The sequence below is a fragment of the Lygodium microphyllum genome, chromosome 19 (assembly GCF_053477565.2).
Source record: "Lygodium microphyllum isolate KBCC chromosome 19, Lygodium_microphyllum_v1.1.10, whole genome shotgun sequence".
Lineage (NCBI taxonomy): Eukaryota > Viridiplantae > Streptophyta > Polypodiopsida > Schizaeales > Lygodiaceae > Lygodium > Lygodium microphyllum.
In genome coordinates this window covers 85,510,587-85,533,630 of record NC_141153.1, presented here as the reverse complement: position 1 = coordinate 85,533,630, position 23,044 = coordinate 85,510,587, and the positions used below count along the sequence as shown (strand labels likewise).

Below are 23,044 nucleotides of genomic sequence, written 5' to 3'. Positions count from 1 at the left end.
GAGAGGACCCTTCACTGTAGGAGTCTTCCCTGCCCTCACTCCTGACCCCTATCTAAAAGTCTACTTATGACTTGAGGCTATTTAAATTCTCCGTGTAACTAGTTTAAGCCCTAAACAATGGGCCCCCCCCCACCCCCACTAGACAATTTCTACCCTTTTTTTTTCTTGCAATACACTTATCACTTTCAACGAAAAAAAAGTTTTAGAGGGAATTTTTGAATCAAGTTATATGTATTTGCAAGTTTTATAATTGAAAATTTAGTGGTGTTCGTCTTAAATCTTTCTTCTAAAAGATTTGAAGGTATTTTTCGATATTTTCCCAATGCATTTTACATTAAACCTTTTGTTTTTCTTGGGCAGTGCGCCTATTTACCACCCATTCTGCACCCGTCCTATTCCAACGCTGTGCCTATTTACCCGTTCTAGTATCTACACACCCCTGGGGTTTTAAATTTCAACTGGGTCTTGTCTTAATATACGAAAAAAGGGGACTCGCAGTAGCAGAACAAGGAAAGGAAATGCTGCTCGGAAGTCCGACATCATCTATGCAATGGCATGCGTACATACAATGAAGACAAAATCCAATACAAGATAAGAATTACTAAAAGTTTATGGGCCTTATTGCAAATGCTATCGGTGATGCAATTTATTATCCCCAAATTATAAATAGCAGCAATGGCCGCCCATCCTCTGTCTTGAAGTTTGCCCTTCCTGTCTCTTTCACAGGAGAATTGCAAAGACATCGCTTGTTCATCAGGGCGAGCCCATTACTAGAGACCTTGCTTATTATCATTCTGGCTGGAATGCTGTATAGAATTGCATATTAGTGTGTTACCCATCCCACAATACTTAATAGCGACTGTGATCAACCATCACTATATGGCACCCACCACTGGAGAAGTCATCACTTGCAAAGGTTAGAAAGCTCTCTAAATCTTTTGTGTGACACAATTCATATTGCCTTTTCTCATTCTGTCTATCTATTTAGCAGCTTCTTAACTAGAGCTGGCTTTAGAATTCACAGAAAGCCGGATGCTGCCTCAGTACTCTGCTTCCTGGAAGTAGGAAAAAGGAAACTATGGCCATATATGAGAGAGAGAGAGAGAGAGAGAGAGAGAGAGAGAGAGAGAGAGAGAGAGAGAGAGAGAGAGAGAGAGGCTTGCTCTTCACGAGCAAATCTCTTACATCCATTACCCAAGCGATCGATGATGCAGCAGCCGGAGATTATGGGAAATTGATTTGGCCTACTACCGATTATACCGACCTGCAATCCAATCTCTACACGCCGCAGTATATGCTTACGTATATTTACTTAGGAAAATTTTTTAAATTTCTTGTGTGATTGAGTGACCGTGGTCAGAGTTTTAACATAAAAATGGTCAGGCTTCATCTGATTATTAGCTCTCTTCTCAGTGATCAGCCTGCTACTATGTATCTCAAGTGATATGTTGCCTTGACTTTGCTTTATGTATTTACCTGTGTGTGTCTTTGTGAGACACTCATAATCAGTAACATGGGCATGCAAGATGATAACACTAACGGCAATGACATATGCAATTCGCGCATGCGTCTGATAACACTACTAGCAATGGTATACGCGTTTTGCCCATGTTGATGGAGACATGGATGGGAGCTTAATGGTATCACAAGAAAATTTAGACAAATGCCCATTATAATTGTGAATTACAACAACATCATCGGCTTTTGATCGGGAGGCACCGAATGTCTAGCTAGGTGCAGTTGGGGGCAGGGGCTAGAGGCCCCTTAGCCAGGTGGGGGCCCACCAGCACCACCTAGCTAGGTACGTGGTGCCTCCTGGGGGCGGCAGGCTGGCAGCCCACTGCCCCCAACCGCACCTAGCTAGGTATACAGGGCCTCTCGTGCTGAAGTTCATTATGTTGAACGGTCTAGGGACAAAGAAGGAAAAAAGTCCATTGTCCCCCAACTGCGGAGAATTTATATTGATCTCTGGATCGAAAACGTGAGATCCAGAAAGGATTAGGGTGTATGCTCCATTGTAACATACCCTGTCAGAATTGGATCCAAAATCAAAGGATTGAAATGGACTTTGCTGGAAATGCTTCAACAGTCAGGAATTCAAGCTAGGCATGCCGCACCTCCTGAGCACAAGCTTATGAGATGTTGAACACCCTAAGGGAAAAGATGGAAAAAAGCCATTTTCCCCATGGGAAAATGTCTAAAACTTCTTGTCTGTGTTTGCTTAGTGGACAGGGCATGGGAAGTTAGCAGGATAGAGTGGCCAAACGTTGTTCCATTAAACAGGCTCCGCAAAGGTTAATGACCTATTAGCCGGGTTCCAATCTGCTCAAATCTTCTTCTGTACTGACGCATGTTGTTTTGAGGCTTTTCATGCAACCAAATGAACGAAAGTAGATAGTTTGCAGCATTGTGAGTCGCTTTCAATCCTGTGTGCTGAGATTTCCTCTATTTTTCTCTTTTGGTTTCTCCAGCTGCTGTATGTTGGGCAGCAGGAGAACCGCTTGTCATTGAAGAGATTCAGGTTGATCCTCCTCAGGCTGGAGAAGTTCGGATTAAGATTCTCTACACAGCACTATGTCACAGTGATGTGACATTTTGGCAAGACAGAGTAAGTTTTGTGTTTTGCTCTCGAGCTATTTTGGGTGTTCTATGTCTGCAGTCACAGGAAATAAACTAATATTAACTGTTTAGGAGAGACTAAAGCGTGCCTTATATTACTTGTGCAGCTAAAAACTGGCAACTTTCCACGGATTTTCGGGCATGAAGCAGCTGGGTATGGACATTCATCTTACTTCCCAAGTGTGATAACATCTAAAGGGCCATCTTAATTCATGTAGCAACCTTATACTTATCATCAGTGGTCTTCATCATAAGTGGTCTTGTGCAAACCAAAGTTAGAACTCTCAGATATAAAACCTGTGGGATTCTTCAGTGCAAAACTTCATCCAGTCATCCTGCATCACAACTTTTGATTCACTTGACAATACTAATACACGGGTCTGTGGTCAATATGGTTTGTAATTCTTCTTCAAAGCATCATGCAATCATGCAACAGGCATAACAGAGTTGGGTGTCCAAATTGGGTCTGTGATTAATATGGTTGTTGGTTTGAGTTGACATTTGTTTGCGACTTTTGTGACATCATGTGTTTTTTGTGTTCTTGGTTCTAATGCAGGATTGTTGAGAGTGTAGGAGAAGGTGTAACTGACCTGCAAGAAGGGGACCATGTTCTTCCAGTCTTTCTTGGAGAATGTTATGATTGTCGTCATTGCAAAAGCAAAAGAAGCAACCAGTGCTTGAAGTTTCAAGCGGATGTAGGACGCCATGTTATGCTTTCAGACAATAAATCACGTTTCTCCATTGGTGGAAAGCCCATATATTTTTTCCTGGGCTCCACATTTAGTGAATATACTGTCATAGAGTCGGCATATGTTGTGAAAATCAATCCTGCTGCTTCTCTTGATAAAGTGTGTGTCTTGAGCTGTGGAGTCACTACAGGTACCATGAAGTTCTAATGTTTGATATTGTCCTTAAAAGCTTTTGGTCTTCCAGTACTCATGGGTTGCTCTAAAGTAACTTTTTTGAATAGCTCTTTGCAGTTTTGTGCCTTTTAGTAAAGATGAGAGGATTTTTCAAGGGACTACAATATGCATAATATGAACTTGAGACCTTTTCTTAGATTTTGAATTTCAAGCAAGTCATTTTAGGAAATGCTGTAGGGATCTTTAAGATTGTGATGGTACCTTCATCACCATGCTTGTCCTGAGGATCCATTTGATGTTTGATGGATTTAGAGGTTCACAGTACAACCTCAGGGAGCATATATGGCATATTCTGATTTGTGACCATGGATACTATGAACCTGCCTTTGAGCCTGATGGCAAACAAGGTGGAAGCACATTAGTTACAGACAACTTTTGAGGAGAGTTTGGTTTCTCTCATAAGAAAAACAAAAACCTTTGATTATATTTTAAGCTGGCTGTTCTACTAGGTAGCAAGCGTGGGCTAAAGGAGGGTACAGAGAGCAAAACTGGCCACTAGATACTTGGCCATCAATGGAAAAAGGTTCTTCAGTATTCCAAAAATGCCCTAGAAATCTCTCTCAGTTCCTTCATCCTCTTAGTGCTCTTGGAGCTCCTGTAGTAGTTTTATGTTATCCAACCGTATGGCTGAAATAGCCTTTGCCAGCCAGAGGAGTCACATGATGCGAATGAGAGAGCCTTGGCTAGAGGATCATGTGTCACTCGTGTTGCAAGTTTGCACCTCTCCCTTCAGACATGTGGAGCTACTATGCTGCTAATGAACTGCCACCTCTTGTTTGCTTGTTATTCTACCTGCAAGAGTTGACAACAAGGGTCATTGCAAATGGACTGGATGAATGGTGGTTGTTAGCTACATCAAAACGATCTATGAAGCTAGTGGTAATGAAACACCACATGATCCAACTGGCACACATGACATGACGCTACCCATACCAACATAACACTGGAAACAACAAGGATGGACATCAAGCTTGTCTCTCAGCTACAAGGCCAACATGGGCTCACTTTCATGCTTGGGACCAACAATATATTGGCCCAACCTCACTTCACAAGCATTGGTGCCCACACAAGTTGTGGTGCAAGTGAGTCCTTAAGTTATTTTTATAGGACTCTTGAATTGCCCTAGCCTTTAGAGCTGTTTACACCTAGTGATACCACTGACTGATGCTGCAGATGTCCATCTTGGATGTCCAAGAGTGTATCATTTTTCCTCTTGCGATTGATTGCTTTCCTCAGCAAATATCTTTAGGGGTGAAGTTACAAATGACAAAAGTATAGTGACTATAAAAGCTTTAGCTGTTTGTGTCTTTTGACTTTTGTAAGTTGTCACTATGGACACATGCAACCAATAGGAGTATAGGCTGACTAAGACCAAGTTTGATGTATGCTAAGGTGTCCAATACTCGGTGCATTGTGACAGTTGTAAACTATGCAAAGTGAGGATTTGTCCAAAAACACCCCTTGAGAGAAGATAGTCTAGAAGCCAAGAAGATCAACTTTTAGCTGCATCCTTGTAGTAGTGCATCTTAGACTCAAACTCCTGCATGAGAGTTGTCTACCTTGTCTAACAGCCTCAAAGGTTGGGCTGATTGCAAAGATGGTTTGTCCAAGCTATGAATTTGGTGCCATATAACTAGTGACTTTGAATTTTTAAGCTCGTAGATGACTGTCAAAAGTTTTTTCTATTGTGGTGTAGTGCGTTTGGGTTTTAGTGAGCTCCCAAAAGCAATTGATCAGCCATCTAATTCCATATGAACCTCATAAGATCTGTTCAAACCAATGAACTTGTGAAATGATGCAGTTGTAACTGGCAGCTCTAGGCTTTGAACATGTTCATCAAGTTCTTCATTCTAGATAATGGGAGGGCTAATAGCTTTTCTAGTTTTGGACATCCTTATCAATCATGTTGAGAGGGTTTTAACAATTTTAGTATAGTCCATAATGACCTTTTAAAGAAGTCGGTAGAAAGTATAAATGATTTCAATTGTCATATGGCTTTGAGAGTAGTACTACTATCACAATTATGGTGTGTACCGGATGCCATCAGCCAAGATGAGATGACCAAATTGTAGCTGCCCCGTGGATTTACAGTCCACACGGATTCTCATATGTATCACAAGAATCTTCTTTCCTAGATACAAATGAAATAAATGATTCATATTGTTGGAAGCTTCTGAGAGTGTTTGTTTAGTCAAAGGTGACATAGATCTTGTTTGTGGACGTGGTCATGTCCTGGTTGTGAGCCCTGCATAGAGTTAGTGAGGGACACTAGAAGCTCTGTTTGGGTCCACTTATTTTGGTCACTTCTAATCTTATTGTCCTTTGTCCCTATTTTTGAGCCCCATCCATCTTTTTGGCCCAAGTTCCACTGTTGAGTTTTTTTAGGGTCTCTTTAAGGGTTTCTTGCCTGTTTATAGGCACACCTGTCAGTTGGCCATTACCACTTACTGCCTTCTCACTTTTAGTGCCCTCACTGCAGCTACATGTTGTAGCATGTGGAGGGGCTGATCATTTTATTCAGCTTTCATCTAGTATTCAGCTGAGTTCACTTTATTGCCTTCCATCTTTTCTTCTTGCTTGGGTGTTCCTCTTTTGCTGCCATCTCTCACATGCTTCATTGCCTAATCTTTGCTCTTCTTCATTGGTTTCTTCCTCCCTTGCCATAGCTGCATTTAGAGCCTGCAGCCCTCGCCCTGCCCCTAACCCTTTAATATGTAGTCATGTCTGTTCTTGACTGCAGCCTACACACTTCAAGTTTCTGGCCTGGCCTGGCCTGCCCTGCAAAGCCCACAGACCTGCATTTTACTGCTCAACAGCTTGTTCGTCATCTGACAAAGGCTGGAAGTGTTGCGTTTTAATGCTGGACTGCATGTTGGACCTCTGATGAAGGATGGAGATCTATGTCTTCCTGTTGGAGCAGCTGTTGGGTGCTGTGTTTCTGCTGTGGAGGACTCCTGCTTGCTGTGTTTTTACTCTGGATAGCATCTAAAGGCTGAAGACTTTGCATTTGGAGGTCATCTATCCTCTGACTCTTCAATGCTTCACTCTTCTACACTTTGAAGGTATTTCTCTGAAGTTTATTTCCCAGCATGGATCCATTTGGAATCTCTCCTCCATCTTCTACCACCTTCTCATCCACTTTGGTGGCCACACTAGGTCTCAACCTTGTTTCTCTCTTCTTGCAATTTAAAATGCTAAGCCCTTTGAACACGAAAGTCTATTAACTTTCATTGGCCTTAGTTCTAAGTATTGAAGGTTTAATTTTGTCTAGCCCAAAGACACCACAAGTCATTTTCCAAGGGCGCATTTAATGCCTAGAGTCAAGACTGTCACCAAGCACCCACTAGCACTTGTCCAACGTAAATTATCACGACTTTTGCTAATATCCCCCACTATCCAACTAGGGTTTTGGATTGTCACCGTGCTCAATATAACTTGCATTTCACATGTGAACACTTAATTATACCAAAGCCAAAATTGGTTCCATTAGTGCTTGTTCTAGAGGCTTGACATTTTGAGACCCTTTTAGGATCAAGAGTGGGCTTTTGGGGAGGGGGAAGGGGGGAAGAAGAAGGAGAAGGGTAAGGAGGGGGGGAAAGGGAAGAAAGAGAAGGAAGGATCTTCCAAGAGGCACCCTTGTTGCAGAAAGGGTACCCATATAGCTATAGAGTCCATGCTTGTCACTATTCTTGGTTTAGAGGGGGAGTTTGCTCTGGCATCTTCAGAATTGAAGTCTTGGTTGGTGGATACCAGCTATAAAGTACGAATTTGTCTCTCTTCTTGGTTCAAAGGTGGAGTTTGCTTTGGCATCTTTAGAGTGGATAGTGGTGCGCAATCAATCATGTATTTCTTCATGGAGAGTGGTTGTAGGATGTTGAGGATCGATCACCATTGGTGAGAAGGCTTCAATGCTAGTTCATGGTATGGGCACTTTACCTTTGCTACGAAACCATCAGGCATGGAGGTCAATTTTTGACATCCTTGATGTTTGAGATTTTGGGTTTAATCTTCTTTTTATTTATACTATTGCATAGCTAACCACCAAGGTCATCTTTACTAGCTGTGATGTGTAGCTTGAGATGAGGCTATTGGCGAGTCTCTCCGGACTATTCTTCAAAAAAGTGGGCTGTATATGCTTGCAACTCTTTCAACGAGGTCTTCCTTAGAGTTGGGTCTTCTTTGGCATTCCCATTATGGCCACTTGCACTATGAGGCTTGTGGTAGCTTAATTGTACACATTTGGTTGAGGGGTTACCGAATACCTTATCTTAGTTGCATATGAGGAAAGCAACATTGAAAGCCTTTCCCACTTAAGGCTTTTCGTTGAGCCACTACTCTTGAGCTTGTCCACATGGATTTGTGCAGCCCCATTCACACTTCGTCATTAGCCAAGGCTATTTACCTTATGTTGATTATTGATGATTGCTCTAGGTTTGTATGGGCCTTCTTTTTGAGCACTTTTGTGATTGGAGGGGCATGGTAGAGAGGTAGTCCTCTCATAGATATTTTAAATTGTGCAAGCAAATTAGGGTGGGGAGTTTACCACTAATGAGTATTAGTGGTATTCTTCTTCTCATTTCAATTGGGGTGGAATACACTAGTGTTGACACACCATCAAACAATGGTGTGGTAAGAGTGATAAACGAATGTTGGAAATATCATGCTCCATGCTTGAGCATTATAAGCTGCCTCATACATACTCTTTGGGGTGAGGCGGTGTTCATTGTGGTTCACATCTGCAATTGTGCCATAACAGTTTCTGGCAAGGCTCCTTGTGAGGCTTTTCTCGGCAGAAAGCCCTCTGTTTCTCATTTTCATGTTTTTGGTTGTGATGCTTATTTGCATGTACCTAGGGAGTAGAGAGAAAGTTGGATTTTAAGTTGAAGCTTCACATCTTCATTGACTACAACCAAACCATCTGAGGCTATCACCTTTATGATCCTATTTCCGGTGTCATGTGGCTTTGAAGGCAGGCAATAAAATATGAATATGACTTGATTGAAGTGATTGGATAGGAGGTACAGGATGTTGCCCATCTTACATGCATGTGTGAAGAGTGGAATAGCTTGAAGAACAATGTGTGAACCTATCTGCATGGTGTTTTGGATTGAGAGCGAAGAATGGAAAAAAGTAGGAGTGCTTGGTCAGTTGTGCGAGAAAGAATAACAGAACAGCTGAAGACGAGGAGTGGCACGAGCAATTGTGGAATGAACAAGGCAGCCAACGTAATTTGCATTGGATTTTGTAGGCTGATCTTTGCCTCTTTTCTCTTGGCTTTGGATAGGGCTGGGCAGCATGCTATGTGGCCGAGTATTGAAGAGCTTTGTGTCTTGCTTTGGGCACAAACATGGTTGAATATTGAAGGCTTCAAGGCTGATGTCTATGGTTGAAAGTAGGGTTTTATAGGGATGAATTACAGCAAGGCACTGCTGTCCTGAATCATACTGCTGTTATGCTTGCTTTGTTGTCCTACATCAAGGGAGATTGTGGGCTGTTATATGTTGAAATTTACTATTATAAACTGAGGAAAACAAGAAGTAGGAGTAGGCCTATTGTTGTCTTAAATCTACTTCTATGTATTCACTACTATCACGACTCATGAGGCATGTATGGGTTGTTGAGCTAACACGCTTTACAACTGATTAGCATTTTTAAACAGTCCCAAAACACGCTCAATTAATGAAAAATGCAAATTTGGTGCACGCTTAGAGAGAGTTTTAGTGGTCCCCCAAAACCCTAAATTTTTGGGGCATCCTTTAATATCTATAAATAGACAAGCTACCCACCATTAGCCTCATCCTTTTGTGTAGGTTTCTCACTCTACCGTGTAGATTTCAACCGTCGGCCACCTACCATCTGCTATCCAGCCATCATCGATTGCAGCCCATCACTATCCAACCCTAGGCGGCCTGTTTTCAACCGTTGCCTTGTTGTTTGGTCTCCATATGTTGCATCATCATAGCACTTGATCAACTTGTGTTTTCAGCATTTGGTGCTAGGCAATAGGCTGTTGCTATCTTTCCCACCAAATGATTGTTATAGTACTTGCATTTTTGCTGTTTAGTAGGCTGTCTACATTAGCAAACACCTTTCCTATTGTCGCTGACAGTTCTCTGTCTTAGGTGATTAGTTTTCAGCCTTCTTTGGTGGTATATTGCTACGTTTACTAGATTTTAGTCTCCGATTGCTGTGTTTTGGTAACGAGCCTATTGCCATTCATTATGTAGCACTCTCTCATCTTTGATTGGTGGTTACTACACTTGGGATGCGTCTCTAGTGGATGTCACTCTCCGACATTGCATTGCTCTGTCCTTGGGCATTCTGTACACTCTTACATTTATTTACAACATTCATTCGCTTCAGAGTTTCTTCTCTCTGTGTTTGTCTCTATGTTTGAGTTTTGAGTTTTGGCCTTTTGTGTTTTGCGTTTAGGATATGCTTGTCTCTATTTGAGTCTTTGTGTTTCAGTCTTGGTTGTACATGTGGTGTTTCCTAAGGGTAAACCCTAGTATATCTTCACATGTTATCAGAGCCGGTGCTCTTCTAAAGAGTATCTTGCAGCAATTGTGGAGGCTAGTCTTTGTGTGAGACTCATATGCGACTCGATTTGGACTCATAATATCTCAAGAACTTTCTTCTTTGGATCCTATGATGTCCTTTCAAGCTTTTCCATCATTGGAGGCTTTGAGAAGGCATTATGGTCTGGAGGAGGAGATAGATACACCTTCACCTTTACCATCTTCTTTTTCTTGTTTTGGTCATCTTACAGATGAAGAGTTTGAGGAGTACTTATGCATCACGTTCAGTTCAGTTTGCACTCCTCCAATGAGTGCTACTATTTCATTTGGACCAATTGGTGAGATTGGCCATCTCCTTGATCTTGGAGGGATTATGACATTTGACACATGTGGCGATCCATCTCCTTTATCTCAGTTGGGTCTTATTTCAGGTTCGTATGAGCTTTTTGAGTCATATGAACCAAAACCCTTTCATGTTTTTTTCTTTGTTGTGCAGGATCTTGATGATTTTCAATATGTTAACTTTAATAGAGGAGGCTCTCGAGACATATACCCCTAATCAGATATATCTTTGCCATCTATTTCATTTGAGCAACTAAACCATACTTCTCAACTCCCTCCCATCCCACCACTATCTTCTTCATATTATGACCTACTCACTTCTTTATTCCAAAATCTTGGATTACATTCCACTTCTGCTCAAAGCACAATAGGATTGGATTTTCCATCTCCGCTCCTAACATTTTCTCTTTCTTCATCCCACCATTTACTCACCCTTCTTTCACTCCACCTCTTGGTGTATCATTAGGGGGTTTAACATTGTATCTTTTATATACCCCACTTTACCACATCCTTCCACTCTCTGTAAACCACACTTCTTAACTCCCTCCCATCTCACCACTATCTTCTTCATATTATGACCTACTCACTTTTTTTATTCCAAAACCTTGGATTACATTCCACTTCTGCTCAAAGTACAATATGGATTGGATTTTCCATCTCCGCTCCTAACATTTTCTCTTTCTCCATCCCACCATTTATCTACCCTCCTTTCACTCCACCTCTTGGTGTATCGTTAGGGGGTTTAATATTATATCTTTCACATACCCCACTTTACCACATCCTTCCACTCTCTAGGATGGTTGTGATGGAAATCACCCTCACTACCTTTGAATACTCATAAACCCCTTGCACGACCTTTCAAATGCAAGGATTCCATTCTTTGCTTATGGATTGTCGTTCCATATCCCTTGGGTTACTCCGCGTCCCTATCCCTCCACCTTGGGTTCCATAGGCGGTTACCATGCCCACACCGCCCTTGCCCACATTTAAATCCACTATGCACACTTCTTGTATGAATGGTGCGCACTCTGGGATTACTTTCAAAGTGTACTCGACTCTACCTTCCTATCCTCCCTATTCACCCTACCCCCCATTATACACCTTCTGCATCTCCTAGCACTACCACTCCTGTTGCAACGGCACAAAATGCCTTAATGGATAAGATCATTTTAATGGGTCGAATTTCACTGCTTGGTTGAGCTTCATGCAATAAGTGCTTGAATCTCAAGGACTTTGGGACCTCATCATTGATACCAACTCTCTCAATTTGCTCACCCTAATCACATCTATCAATGGAGAGCCCGCAATACCTCAACCAATGTTGAGTTAATGTAGGGGTTGTTTCTTGAATTCCACTCTCAGTTACAGTATTTTCCCCTCACATTTGAGCGTTAGAGTCATCTCATTGATCACTACGTAGTTCGAGATTGCACTCGACATATCAATCTCGATTTTGAGATTCAGGAGTTTTCCATTAAGGAAGGGGATGATTATAATCATCGAGTTTGCTACCATTGGCTCCTTGAAGTCAGACGACAATTAGGTTATGTTCTTCTTAAACAAGTTGCTTGACAATTACTTCCATTTTATCCAACACATTATCTCACTCCTTAGATTGACAATCTTCTATGAGTTTGAGTGCTAGTTCTTGTGTTATGCGAGGTTGCACAATCAAGTCCACAAGTTCTCCACACACATCCATTCATAGGGGCAAGGATTGGTGGCCTCTTCTTTGGGAGGGAAAACCAATAGTAGCAAGAATTTGCAAGATGCGAAGGCAAACCAAAATAAGGGTGATACTACTTCCTTCGACGGAACCAAAGAAACAAGACCTCTTTGGCAACAAATTTCTATGGAAAATAGGTTTTGTACGCATTGCTAGAGATCGGGCCATGTGGATGAGGAGTATCGTATCAAAGCCCAAGGTCTTCCACCTAGAAAACCATAGTAGGCTGCTACGATTGCCTCCACTTTGGTTGATAAGTCTAGTGGGGCTACATCTCTTGCTGTTGCACCATCTGCTCCATATGTCCCAATGGCTACTCGACATGTGGCACACAGACAGCCTCAGCAGCCTATTCCTTCATAACTCATGAAGGATTGGCCGATTGGTTTGCTAGTGGCTCACCTATTGCACTTTATGCATCCATTCCTAGGATATTCACTATACCTTCTAGGGCTACTTCCCCACCTCGTCATACACAATGGTGGCCACATACTTAGCCTTTTCTTTTTTAGACTTCCGTTGCATACTTACATACTCATTGCATTGCACTTGGCTTTGCTTTCTTTTATTTTCAATTTTGTTTTCTAGAGCATCTCACTCCTCGTCTTTGTGCTTGCAGATTTTTTAAATCTTTTTTAGGGTTTTGTATTATCTTCAGTTTAGTCCTTCATGAGTTGGAGAGAGGAAATGTATGCTGTTCCTTTCATGGTTCCATCTACTTGGCGTTTTGCTCTTCTACTAGCATGGAGGCTTTTCCTCCCCGTGGCGGATCATGCAACATCTCTCTTGATGCTATCATGGCGGTGACTTCTATCCTTGCTCTTCCAGTAGGGATGCTTCATCATCTTTATCCACCTGGTTCTCGGTACCACACGAAGACCGACATTCTCAAGCTCCTCTTTCTTCTTCGGCATCGACATCCAAGTTGAGAGGGGATTTCTACCCTTCTTGGTATTCTATAGGTTTTTGTACTTGTCTTCGATATTGGCCTTTCCCCTTGTTGTACCTTCTATGCATTTGCATGATTTTATCATTTTTGTACTAGGGCACTTGGGTAAGTGAATAATTTACCCATGAGAGACACTGTCCAAGTGGCACCTGCTGCATGAGCTTTCTTCAACATTGAGCATACTATGCATCCCATTGTGTAGAGTACCACTAGACTGATTCTAAGCTATTTCCATTGGCAGATTACACCACCCTCCTTTTTCACATGATACTTCATCACCTTTTTCTCATCATCGACATCCTTGAGTGGCTGGGTATGCTTGTACTGTTTTATGATGTGTTGGGTGTACCATCCCTACTCTTGGTCGTTGTTACTTAATCGGCCGCTACTCCTAACATTTACTTTTCACCACTGACAAAAAGAAAACAAACAAGAAGAAGAAAAAAAGTTAAGTGTGGTTTCATTCACCTCTGTAGTAAGGCTTGGTAGGCCATTGGGCATGCAGCCCACGAGCACCCTTTGTTTGATGCCTTGTTCTCTCTAGGGTGACTACTTGGACTCCCTTGGTAAGATAACCATCGATATCCTTGAGTGATTGCGTATGCTTGTATTGCTTTGTGATGTGTTGGGTGTACCATTCCTACTCTCCTCTTTTGGGACACTGTTACTTAATCAGCTGCCACTCCTAACATTCACTTTCACCACCCACAAAAAGAAAAAAACAAGAAGGAAAAAAAAAGTTCAATATGGTTTCATCCACCTCTGTAGGGCTTGGTAGGCTACTGGGCAATTGCTGAGTACCCTTTGTTTGATGCCCTGTCCTCTTTACAGTGATTACTTGGACTCCCTTGGTAAGATAAACATTGCCTTTGTAGTCTTGGTAGGCCATTGGGCAGTGGATATGCACCTTTTGTCCAATGCCATGGTTGCTTTGAAATGGGATGCCTTGAGATAAGCATTGCAGGCCTTCTCTTTTAGGCTTAGTTTTTGGCTTGAGAGGGGGTGCTGAGCTAAAACATGCTTTACAGTTGATTAATATTTTGAAATAGCCTCAAAACACGCTTAATTAATGAAAAATAAAAATTTGTTGTGCGGTTCGAGAGAGTTTCGGTAGTTTTTGAAAGCCCTAATTTTTTGGGATACCCTTTAACATCTATAAATAGATAGGCTGCCCATCATTTAGCCTCATCCTTTTGTACATGTTTCTCACTCTACCGTGTAGATTTCAACCATTAGCCACCTACCATCGATTGTCTAGCCATCACCGACTGCAGCCCATCATTATCCAGCCCTAGGCAAACTGTTTTCAACCATCACCTTGCTATTTGGAGGTCTCCATCTGCTGCATTATTGTAGCACCTGATTAGCCTACGTTTTTAGCATTTGGTGCGAGGTGATAGGTTGTTGCCATCTCTCCCATTGGACGATTGTTGTAGTACTTGCATTTTTGCTGTCCAACATGCCGTCTGTATCAGCAAACACCTCTCCTATTGTCGCCTGACAGTTCTATACCTTGAGTGATCAGTTTTTAGCCTTCCTCTGGTGGTGCACTAGTGCGCTTACTAGATTTTAGTCTTCGATTGCTGTGTTTTGGTGACTTTTCATGCCCTTCATTATTTAGCACTCTCTCATTTCTAATTGGTGATTATTGCACTTGGGACCCGTCTTCGGTGGACGTCACTCTCCAATAGTGCATTGCTCTACCCTTGGGCATTTTGTACACTCTTACATTCATTTACAACATTCATTCACTTCAGACTTTCTTCTCTCTATGTCTGTCTTTTTGTTTGAGTTTTGAGTTTTTGCGTTTTGCGTTTTGCATTTAGGGTTTGTGTCACTAGGTGGTGATACTTTTTGCAGTTGCTTTCCTTATTTACTTATATAAATATTTTATTTTTCTTTTGTTTAGTTGCTGTTGCTTTTTACCCCTAGAGTTCTCTTGGATTAAGCTGGGATCTTTGCATGGCGAGAAGAGACAGCCATTGGGACAAATTGAACTAATGGTTTGTCTGAGCCTTGGGACCGGTTCCATATTGAATGGGCATTGAAGAATAGAATGCTAGTGCTTTGGGACTGTGTGCTTAGCCACTGGGGATGGTGCAGGACAATGAGCCTGGCTAAGACAGAAGATACACATGTGAGAATGCTCATGGAATAAAAGTCCCCCTAATTAAGTCACATTACACTTTTTGATGTAGTTGCAATGATAAAAGTTGCACAGAACAACTTGAGGAATGTAGGGGTCACCATCCCTAAAAGTTAGGGACTATTTTTGGACCCTAGAATTTGTTCGTGTCATTATCTTCGTTTTTGCACGAGGATTAATTTTTTGGTATGTGTTGAGGCAAAATTTTGCACCATTAATGGAGAATTTTAGACCGGAAGGTTTAAACAAGAAAATTGTTACATGTATGCCATGTGTCACAATTTGGGTACAAATTTCCAAAAGAGAGAGAGAGCATTAAAAAAAAAACGTAATAGGCATGAGGGGCAGATCTGAGGGTGAAGTTTTTAGAGGCTGAGGGTAGATTGCTGCAAGTACATCAGCTATGGAGACTACTTCTTTGTCTTTGACTCATGTACGGAAGTAGAGCTTGCTCCCTTTGGTCAAGTCTCTCTCTATTCTCAGAGGAAATGCTTTGCATGATGGGCTGATTTCATCGAATGTACAGTTCTATGTTTTCTTTGCACTTCTGCTTAGGCAAGAGCCTCACTGTCCAGGTTCAGGAGCAGTTGATTGCTTCTCCAATGTAGGAACTAAAGAAAGTGATGATCACGCCAAACGGGAATAGGGTTTTCAGCTCTGATTTAGTGCTGTTTGTGGGAGTGTTTTACTGCTGGAATGATGCCAGGGTGTTTCCTTAGTGTGAACCCTAGCATATCTTCACATGGGCTGCATACTTCATACTTATGAGCTGCTCTGTAAGGGCTGTTGTATGCTGAAAATTATTGGTATAAACTAATGCAAACAAGGTTTTTGAAGCAGCCCATTGCTGTGTTAAATCTCTTCGCTAGTTTGTATACATGATTGCCTTGAAACTCTTGCCATCTTGAAGACCATTGTTGTCCTATTTTAAGAGAGACAGTGGAGGGGATTGAAACCCTATGTCAGGGGCTGATGTATGTTGATTTTTTACAACCGAAAACTGAAGCAAACAAGGGCATTAAGATAAGTCACTACTGTTTTGAAACTCATCACTATCCTATGTCATTGGCTGTCCCAAAACAAAAGATATAGTGGACTGATTTGATGCCTTCTTGAATCACTAGTGTTGTGAGTTGCAAAACTGATCTTTAAGGTTGAAAGGTGTCTTTGGTAATTTAGTGCATGATTTATTATGAATATATGGGCTGAAAAAGTCCGGGGTTGTTATTTATACTTTTGTACGGTGAAGTATACGCATGTGGGGCTGATTATACTCGGATTTATGCTAAGGAAAGGTCTAAAAAATTGATGTATATGCAAATATATATGATGTACTTGGTTCAGACGTAAGGGCTTATGGAATACATGACATCTATGCTTTGGCAATACATGACAAGTCTCTCTATCTTTGGTGAACTCAACATGAATTTGTGTGGGGGGATTCAATAGCAATCATTGGTGATTCTTCAGATGTAGGATTTATACAGCAGGGAGATCTGAGGTAGATTATGTAGACATATGGGATGCATAAGCATGAAGTTGTTAGAAATGCACTTAAGTCAGTTATGACTGAATTAAAGTAGTTTGAAGGATGAGATGTATCTAATTACTTGCAGCTCTATGCAAAGAAATTGGAATTTGTTGGGGTTCGTGCAAATCAAATGAATTTGTACTTTGATTGGGTTGTAGTCTTGTAGATTAGATTGCGTGTAAGAGTTATTCTTGTGGATTATGGCAAAACCCGGGATGACTTTTTAAAAACGCATAAGTATAAATATTTCCCCCTAGTCTTTCTTCTTGGAGGATAAATATGACTTTTAAAAAACGCTTAAGTATAAATATTTCATGGAGGATATAGAATATGAAACCAATCTTTCTTCTTGGAGAGAGTGGTAATTCCTTGATTAAGCTCTTAATTACAATAATCAACAAATAAACATAACTTGAAATACACTCTTAACCTTTAAAATTATTGGACAATGGACACTCTGTTGGCTCCAAAACTGGTACCCCTTTCTGTATTTCTTTAACTTCCATTGCCAATGGATTGATTACAAGCCAAGATTACACAATCCCCTTGGCTAATTCAAAATCCTTTTGCTCTTCCAACAATCAATAAACAAATTGGGCAATTTGCTCCTTGATTTTCACCTAGGATTTGCTCTAATTGGACCCCAATTGGCCAAATGTTGCCCCAAATTTACAATGGATGGCTGGGCATCTGAAATCCTTGACAATACCATAAATTGTAGGTGTTGATTTTAATATATGATTGCTGGGCATGGGTCTCGAGGTGGCTGCCAACCCTAATTTCTATAGAAATTTAGGGTTTACAATAGAATTTCCATTGTTGTCCATCAAATCTGGCTGAGATCTGCTTCAAATGACTGAGATAAGTTGAGATCTCTTGAGAATGGACTAGAGAAGGTGAGCGAGCCAAGATGAAAGAGAACTCTGATTTTCTTCGTAAGAAAAGGCTAAAATCTGCTTGTTGCTGCTTGCTCCAGCTTGCATTTAATGCAACACTTATTGCCAGACACCTCCAAAATGTTGTCGAGATCCCTTGCAAGGTGTCTCCCTACTGTCGCTTGCCCTTGGAAGGTTCCAAACGGTTGTTGCTTGTCTAGCCAATTATTGTTTCTTTGCTTAGAAAATGATCAATAGCCTTTTCTCTCTCTCTCCGACTAGCTAAAAATTGATTGAATGGTTGAGACTCAACCTCTATAAACATTTTCTTAGTTTGCATGGGCATTTTTGCCAAGTGGCAGCATTCTAAATCCATTTTTCAGCGTTATCTAGTCATTAAATCAATTTTCAAAATCAAATAGTTTTGAGAATTAATTTTAGTTCTTTTGACCTTGCCCAAAATTGAATGTGATCATCTATAATTAAATTGGCTAGGCCATTTGCAACTTGGAGTGGTCCCCAACCTCTCTTGACCCTTAGATCTGCATTAATTAATTAAATAGTGCTAGTCCCTAGTGTCACCATTGACACTTATTGGCTAAACAAGTGTCCTAGGGTTAAAATTGATACTAATTGACCACCAAAACCTAATTGGCATAACTTATCACAACTTTTGCCTTTGATACCTACCGCATCCTCGGGGTCCTTGGCTTGATACCATGAAATAATTGCCATGTGTATCACATGTGCTAAATAAACTTGCACATTTGATTAGTAACTTAAGTGTTATCGGCGAGATTGAAACGTCTTAAAATTTCATGTCCTCGTGATAGACCTTCCCCTTGAAATCCTTGCATTGCACTGCATTGTGCCGAAGGAAAAGCATATTGCTTTGGAATTTTGGTGAGGCATCATAGTCACGACATTGGCGACTTGTCTAACCATGCCACATGCCCCAAACCTTGCTGAAGATGAAAAGTAGTCCAAAATTGTTGCTAGAAACCCACTAGATGTATCCATAATTCATGTTTCTCAACTTATCTAACTTCACAACCATAGTAAAGCATATTCTCAGCACAAACCATGGTTGAAAGGATCAATGGCATTCATAGCATGCTATTGTCCATGAAACCAACTGTAAACTATTGAAAACTGAGCATAATCTGATCATAAACTGATCACATGCTGATCTGAGAACTGATCACAAACTTTTCCAAACGTGACCCCAAATTGATCACAAATTGATTGTAAAAACTGACTAGTATAACTTGTGCAAAACTAATTTCAAAAGTGATCATAAACGGTTCTCAAACTGATAAAAAATTGAGTTGAAATTGATCAGAATTTGATCTCACAACTGAGTCAAAAGCTCATACCAAACTGATCATGAATTGATCCCAAACTAATACAAAAGTATAGTGCCAGAGTTGAGGTAACACCTATACTTATCTGCATACATCTCGTAGTGGCCAACACACCAAAATAGTGACGTCATGGCAGACATATTGACAGCACAGTACCTTGGATGCATGTTGAATACATCCGAGATCCACTATATACAAGAGCTATCTAAATGGTGAGCATTAGGCAATGCTTTGAACCTTTACTTTGTTGAATCTGACTGAGCTCAAACTGAAGTTGGCTCTAACTAAAATGCATCTAGGTATAGCTGCAACAACTGAGGATGGTTTGCTAAGTCATTCTCTTCCATCCATTTTGCATCCATTGGTGAATAGTTTTGAAACTTCACTAAGTATCTCTTGGAAACTTTACCTCTAACCTTCCTTTCCTTATGTACCGAGATCTACTTAGGTACCAAGATCCCATCCAGCTCCTCAACCTCAGGCTGAATTTCAGCAGATATATCTTTTTGCACATTACTACAAAAAGGCCTCAACAAACTGACACGAAAGGCATTGTGTATCCACCAATGTGGAGGTTATTTCAGCCGATATGCCACATCGCTGCTTTTTTTCAACACTTGGAAGGGCCCACAGTATCTCATACTCAACTTTGGATACAACCTCCCTCTTTCTTTCATCTTTTTCAACCTTGCATTTTCAAAATGCATCAATACATAATCACTCTCTGTAAACTGTAAAGCACTTCTATGGCAATTAGCTGTCTTCTTTTACTTTTTTTGTGATATCTGAAGTGTATACTTTATCTTTGCATAGGTTGCATCCAAGTTTTCCACATAATGATTAGCCTTAAAGATCTTATTCTTAGTTTGCAGAATAGGTGATACCTTCTTGCCACCCTCAATCACCTCAAATGGAGTTTTTTTAGTGGAAGTATGCATTGTGTTTTTGTAAGCAAACTCAACCAATGGCAAATACTGCTCCCATTGTGTCTTGTGGTTTGAAACATCTGTCTACGGATGGAAGGATGATGGAAATTTAGCGTGGTACCCATGTTCTCAAACAACCCCTTTAAAATAAATTGGTCATCTGAGGGTCTCGATCACTGACGATCGACTCTAGCATATCATGATACTTAAAGATATGTTGCAAAAACAATCATGTCATACGATCAATCTTTATTTTCTTCTCACCAGAATGAAATGGGCTTGTTTGCTAAACTTGCAAATGATAGTTTATATCCCATAATTCTGTGTGGGTATTACAGGAAGCTAAAAAATAAAGTCCATTGTAATGCTTTGCCAAGGCTTGTTTGAAATAGACAAGGGTTGCAACAAGTCCGACATCTTTTGCCTATCATGCTTTACCTTTTGACATATGATGCATGTCCTAACAAACTACTCTACATTATGCCTCAAAGCTAGTCAATAAAAGAAACACTCCATTGCCTTGACTGTGGATTAATATCTCTGTGTCTTGCATATAGAGGAGTATAACATTTATGATTTAGTAATAACTCTAGGTCTCAATTGCTTTTGACACATAGTCGTCCATGTATCATCAGAAATCCATCTCTAAGCACAAAGTGCTCGTGCTTTTGGCCATTGTAAAGCTGATCATAAACATTAGCAAAGTTTGAATTAGTAGCATATTGCTCTTTTATGGTATCCAACTCAGTGTGATAAACCATGCCGACATTTGAAATTTTCGGCTTACGGGATAGTGCATCAACCACAATATTCTTTTTACCATCAATGTGTACAATTTGAAAATGAAATATAGAGAGAAAATTTGCGTATCTCACATGTTTCTTTAACAACTTTGTTTGCGTTAGACAATATCTTAAAGTTTGATGGTCAATATAATGTTTTCATGTAGACAGTGCATGAATTATAGCCAAGAGCTCTTTCTCATAGACAACAAATTATTCTTTGCACCGTGGAGAATTTGGCTCTCATAAACCATGACTTGGCCATCTTGCATAAGAACAGTCTCAATGCTATTACCACATGTATCACACTGAACTACAAAGGACTTCTTAAGATCGGGCAACACAAGCACAAGATCTGAAATCATCTTTTCCTTCAACTTTTCAAATGCTGAAATTTCCAGTGTTGTTTGTTTAAATGGCACATTTTTCTTCTGCAAAGCATGCAATGGAGATACAATTTCAGCAAACCTATGTACATAGTTCATGTAGTAAGAACATAACCCTAAGAAGTTGCGGGTCTCATGTTCCTTAGAAGTGGCCATGATCGTATTGCCTTAACCTTTGCAAGGTCCATACGAATACCATCGATTGATACAATATGTTCCAAAAAGTGGATTTCATATAGAAAGAATTCACTTTTCTTGTCATTGATAACTAGTCTTTGCTTATGTAGTTCATTGAACACAATGCCCAAATGCTTTCTATGCTTTGTCTCATTCTTTGAGTAGACAATTATGTCATCAAAGAAAGTGTTCACAAATGCTCTATGTGGCTTGAAGATATGATCCATCATCCGATTGAAAGTGGTAGGAGCATTCATAAGTCCAAAAGACATAACAAGAAACTCATACAATCCAAAGATTTCATGAAAGATTTCTTAGGCACATCCTCTAGTCTAATATTTGATGATACCCACTTTTCAAATCTATATGGTTGAATATGGTTGTCTCTTGCAATCTATCCATAATATCATCAAACGGAGGGATCGAAAAGCGATCGGAGAACAAAAGGGAGATGAGTTGGGTTGAATTAGTCCTTTTTTCAACAACTCATTCACTTGACTCATAATCTCCTCTTGTTGGGCTGCATTAACTTTGCAGGGTGGCTTATTAGGTAGGCTACTTCTACGGATAAGATCTATGGAATGATCTTCAAGCTGCAGGTATTAGCTGCCCTGGAAGTGATTAAGAGAAGCAATCAAGATACATTTTCAAAAATGACATGCAATCCTTTTCTAACTTAGATACATTTCCAACATTCTCACTATTGTCCTTATCCTTAGTAAAAACCAAGTACATTGAAAGATGATTTTTCATTGCTTTAGAAATGGTAGTTGTAGATACAACAGGGAGAGATTTTCCTTTTAACTATACATCAAGCGTGAGTGCCTTTCCCTTATGGTGAACGATGATCTTTTTTGCATATGAATCAATCATTGCATATATATGATGATACTGTGGCATACTAAGTAACACATCACACCCTAAAGTGGAGCAATGAAAAACTCTTCATTGTTCACATATCCCTCAATATGCAACCAAAGCTTTCCAATGAGCAGCATGATGGGCTTTGCATGATCTTTATATGCCATCCCAATTTCCCCCATGGGTCCCATCTCATCCTCTCTGATGTCTAGACTGTTGGGAATAAAGGGCCATCATGCTTTTTATATGTACACCGGTGTGAACACACCTTTAGCACATTTATACTTTCATATATATATATATCTATCTATCTAAAAGCCTAAAGAGGTACAGTCGTTATTGTACCCATAAGTCGTGCTCACTCTTCTCTCTACTTTGCACTCTCTCTCTCTCTCTCTCCCCCCCATGTCTCTTTGCTATGGGCAAGCAGTGTGTCTCGATTCTCGCGCTACAAGGCATAACAAATTGGTATCAGAGCGGGCAACGAGTGCACTCTTCTCGAGACGTCAGGATTGAGCTGGGTGAGAAGGCGACTGCCAAGGTGACAGTTGCTTTCGGATAGCAGGCAGGTGTGACTAGCAGAAAGTGACAGGCTAGCTCTTGACGGGTAGTAGATTGACAGTCAACGGGAGGGTTTCTGCGTCACACGAAGTCAGACGGTGGGCAGGCAAAGGCAACAACCTGTAGGTGACCGGATGGTGTTGGCGGACACATTTCTTTTCTTTTTTCTAAAAAAAAAAGTTTTTACCCCTCTTTCTTAACGGGGGTTCGCATGCATAATCACAGAGTGCAGATTTGTGCAATCTTGGCCCGAAAATTTGGGGATTTTCACAGATTTGGGGATTGTGATGCAGAACAAGATCATTTGTCTCAGAAATTGCAGGAATTTGTGACATTTTGCCTCCGACATTTGGGACTT

The 23,044-nt window shown here is 40.6% G+C and overlaps 1 protein-coding gene across 2 annotated transcripts in view; it reads left to right on the top strand.

Moving 5' to 3' along the window:
- The first annotated feature begins 570 nt into the window (after positions 1–570).
- LOC148020116 (alcohol dehydrogenase 2-like) overlaps positions 571–23,044 on the top strand; it is a 47,966-nt gene continuing 25,492 nt past the window's right edge. Inside the window, exons 1-5 of one of the 2 annotated variants that reach the window (XM_087700390.1) lie at positions 571–916; positions 2,226–2,294; positions 2,472–2,608; positions 2,727–2,773; positions 3,176–3,498. In XM_087700390.1, the coding sequence (XP_087556516.1) occupies positions 880–916; positions 2,226–2,294; positions 2,472–2,608; positions 2,727–2,773; positions 3,176–3,498 (613 nt within the window). In that variant the 5' untranslated portion in view covers positions 571–879. The remainder of the gene's footprint in view (positions 917–2,225; positions 2,295–2,471; positions 2,609–2,726; positions 2,774–3,175; positions 3,499–23,044) is intronic. The other variant, XM_087700391.1, reaches the window with a different exon arrangement.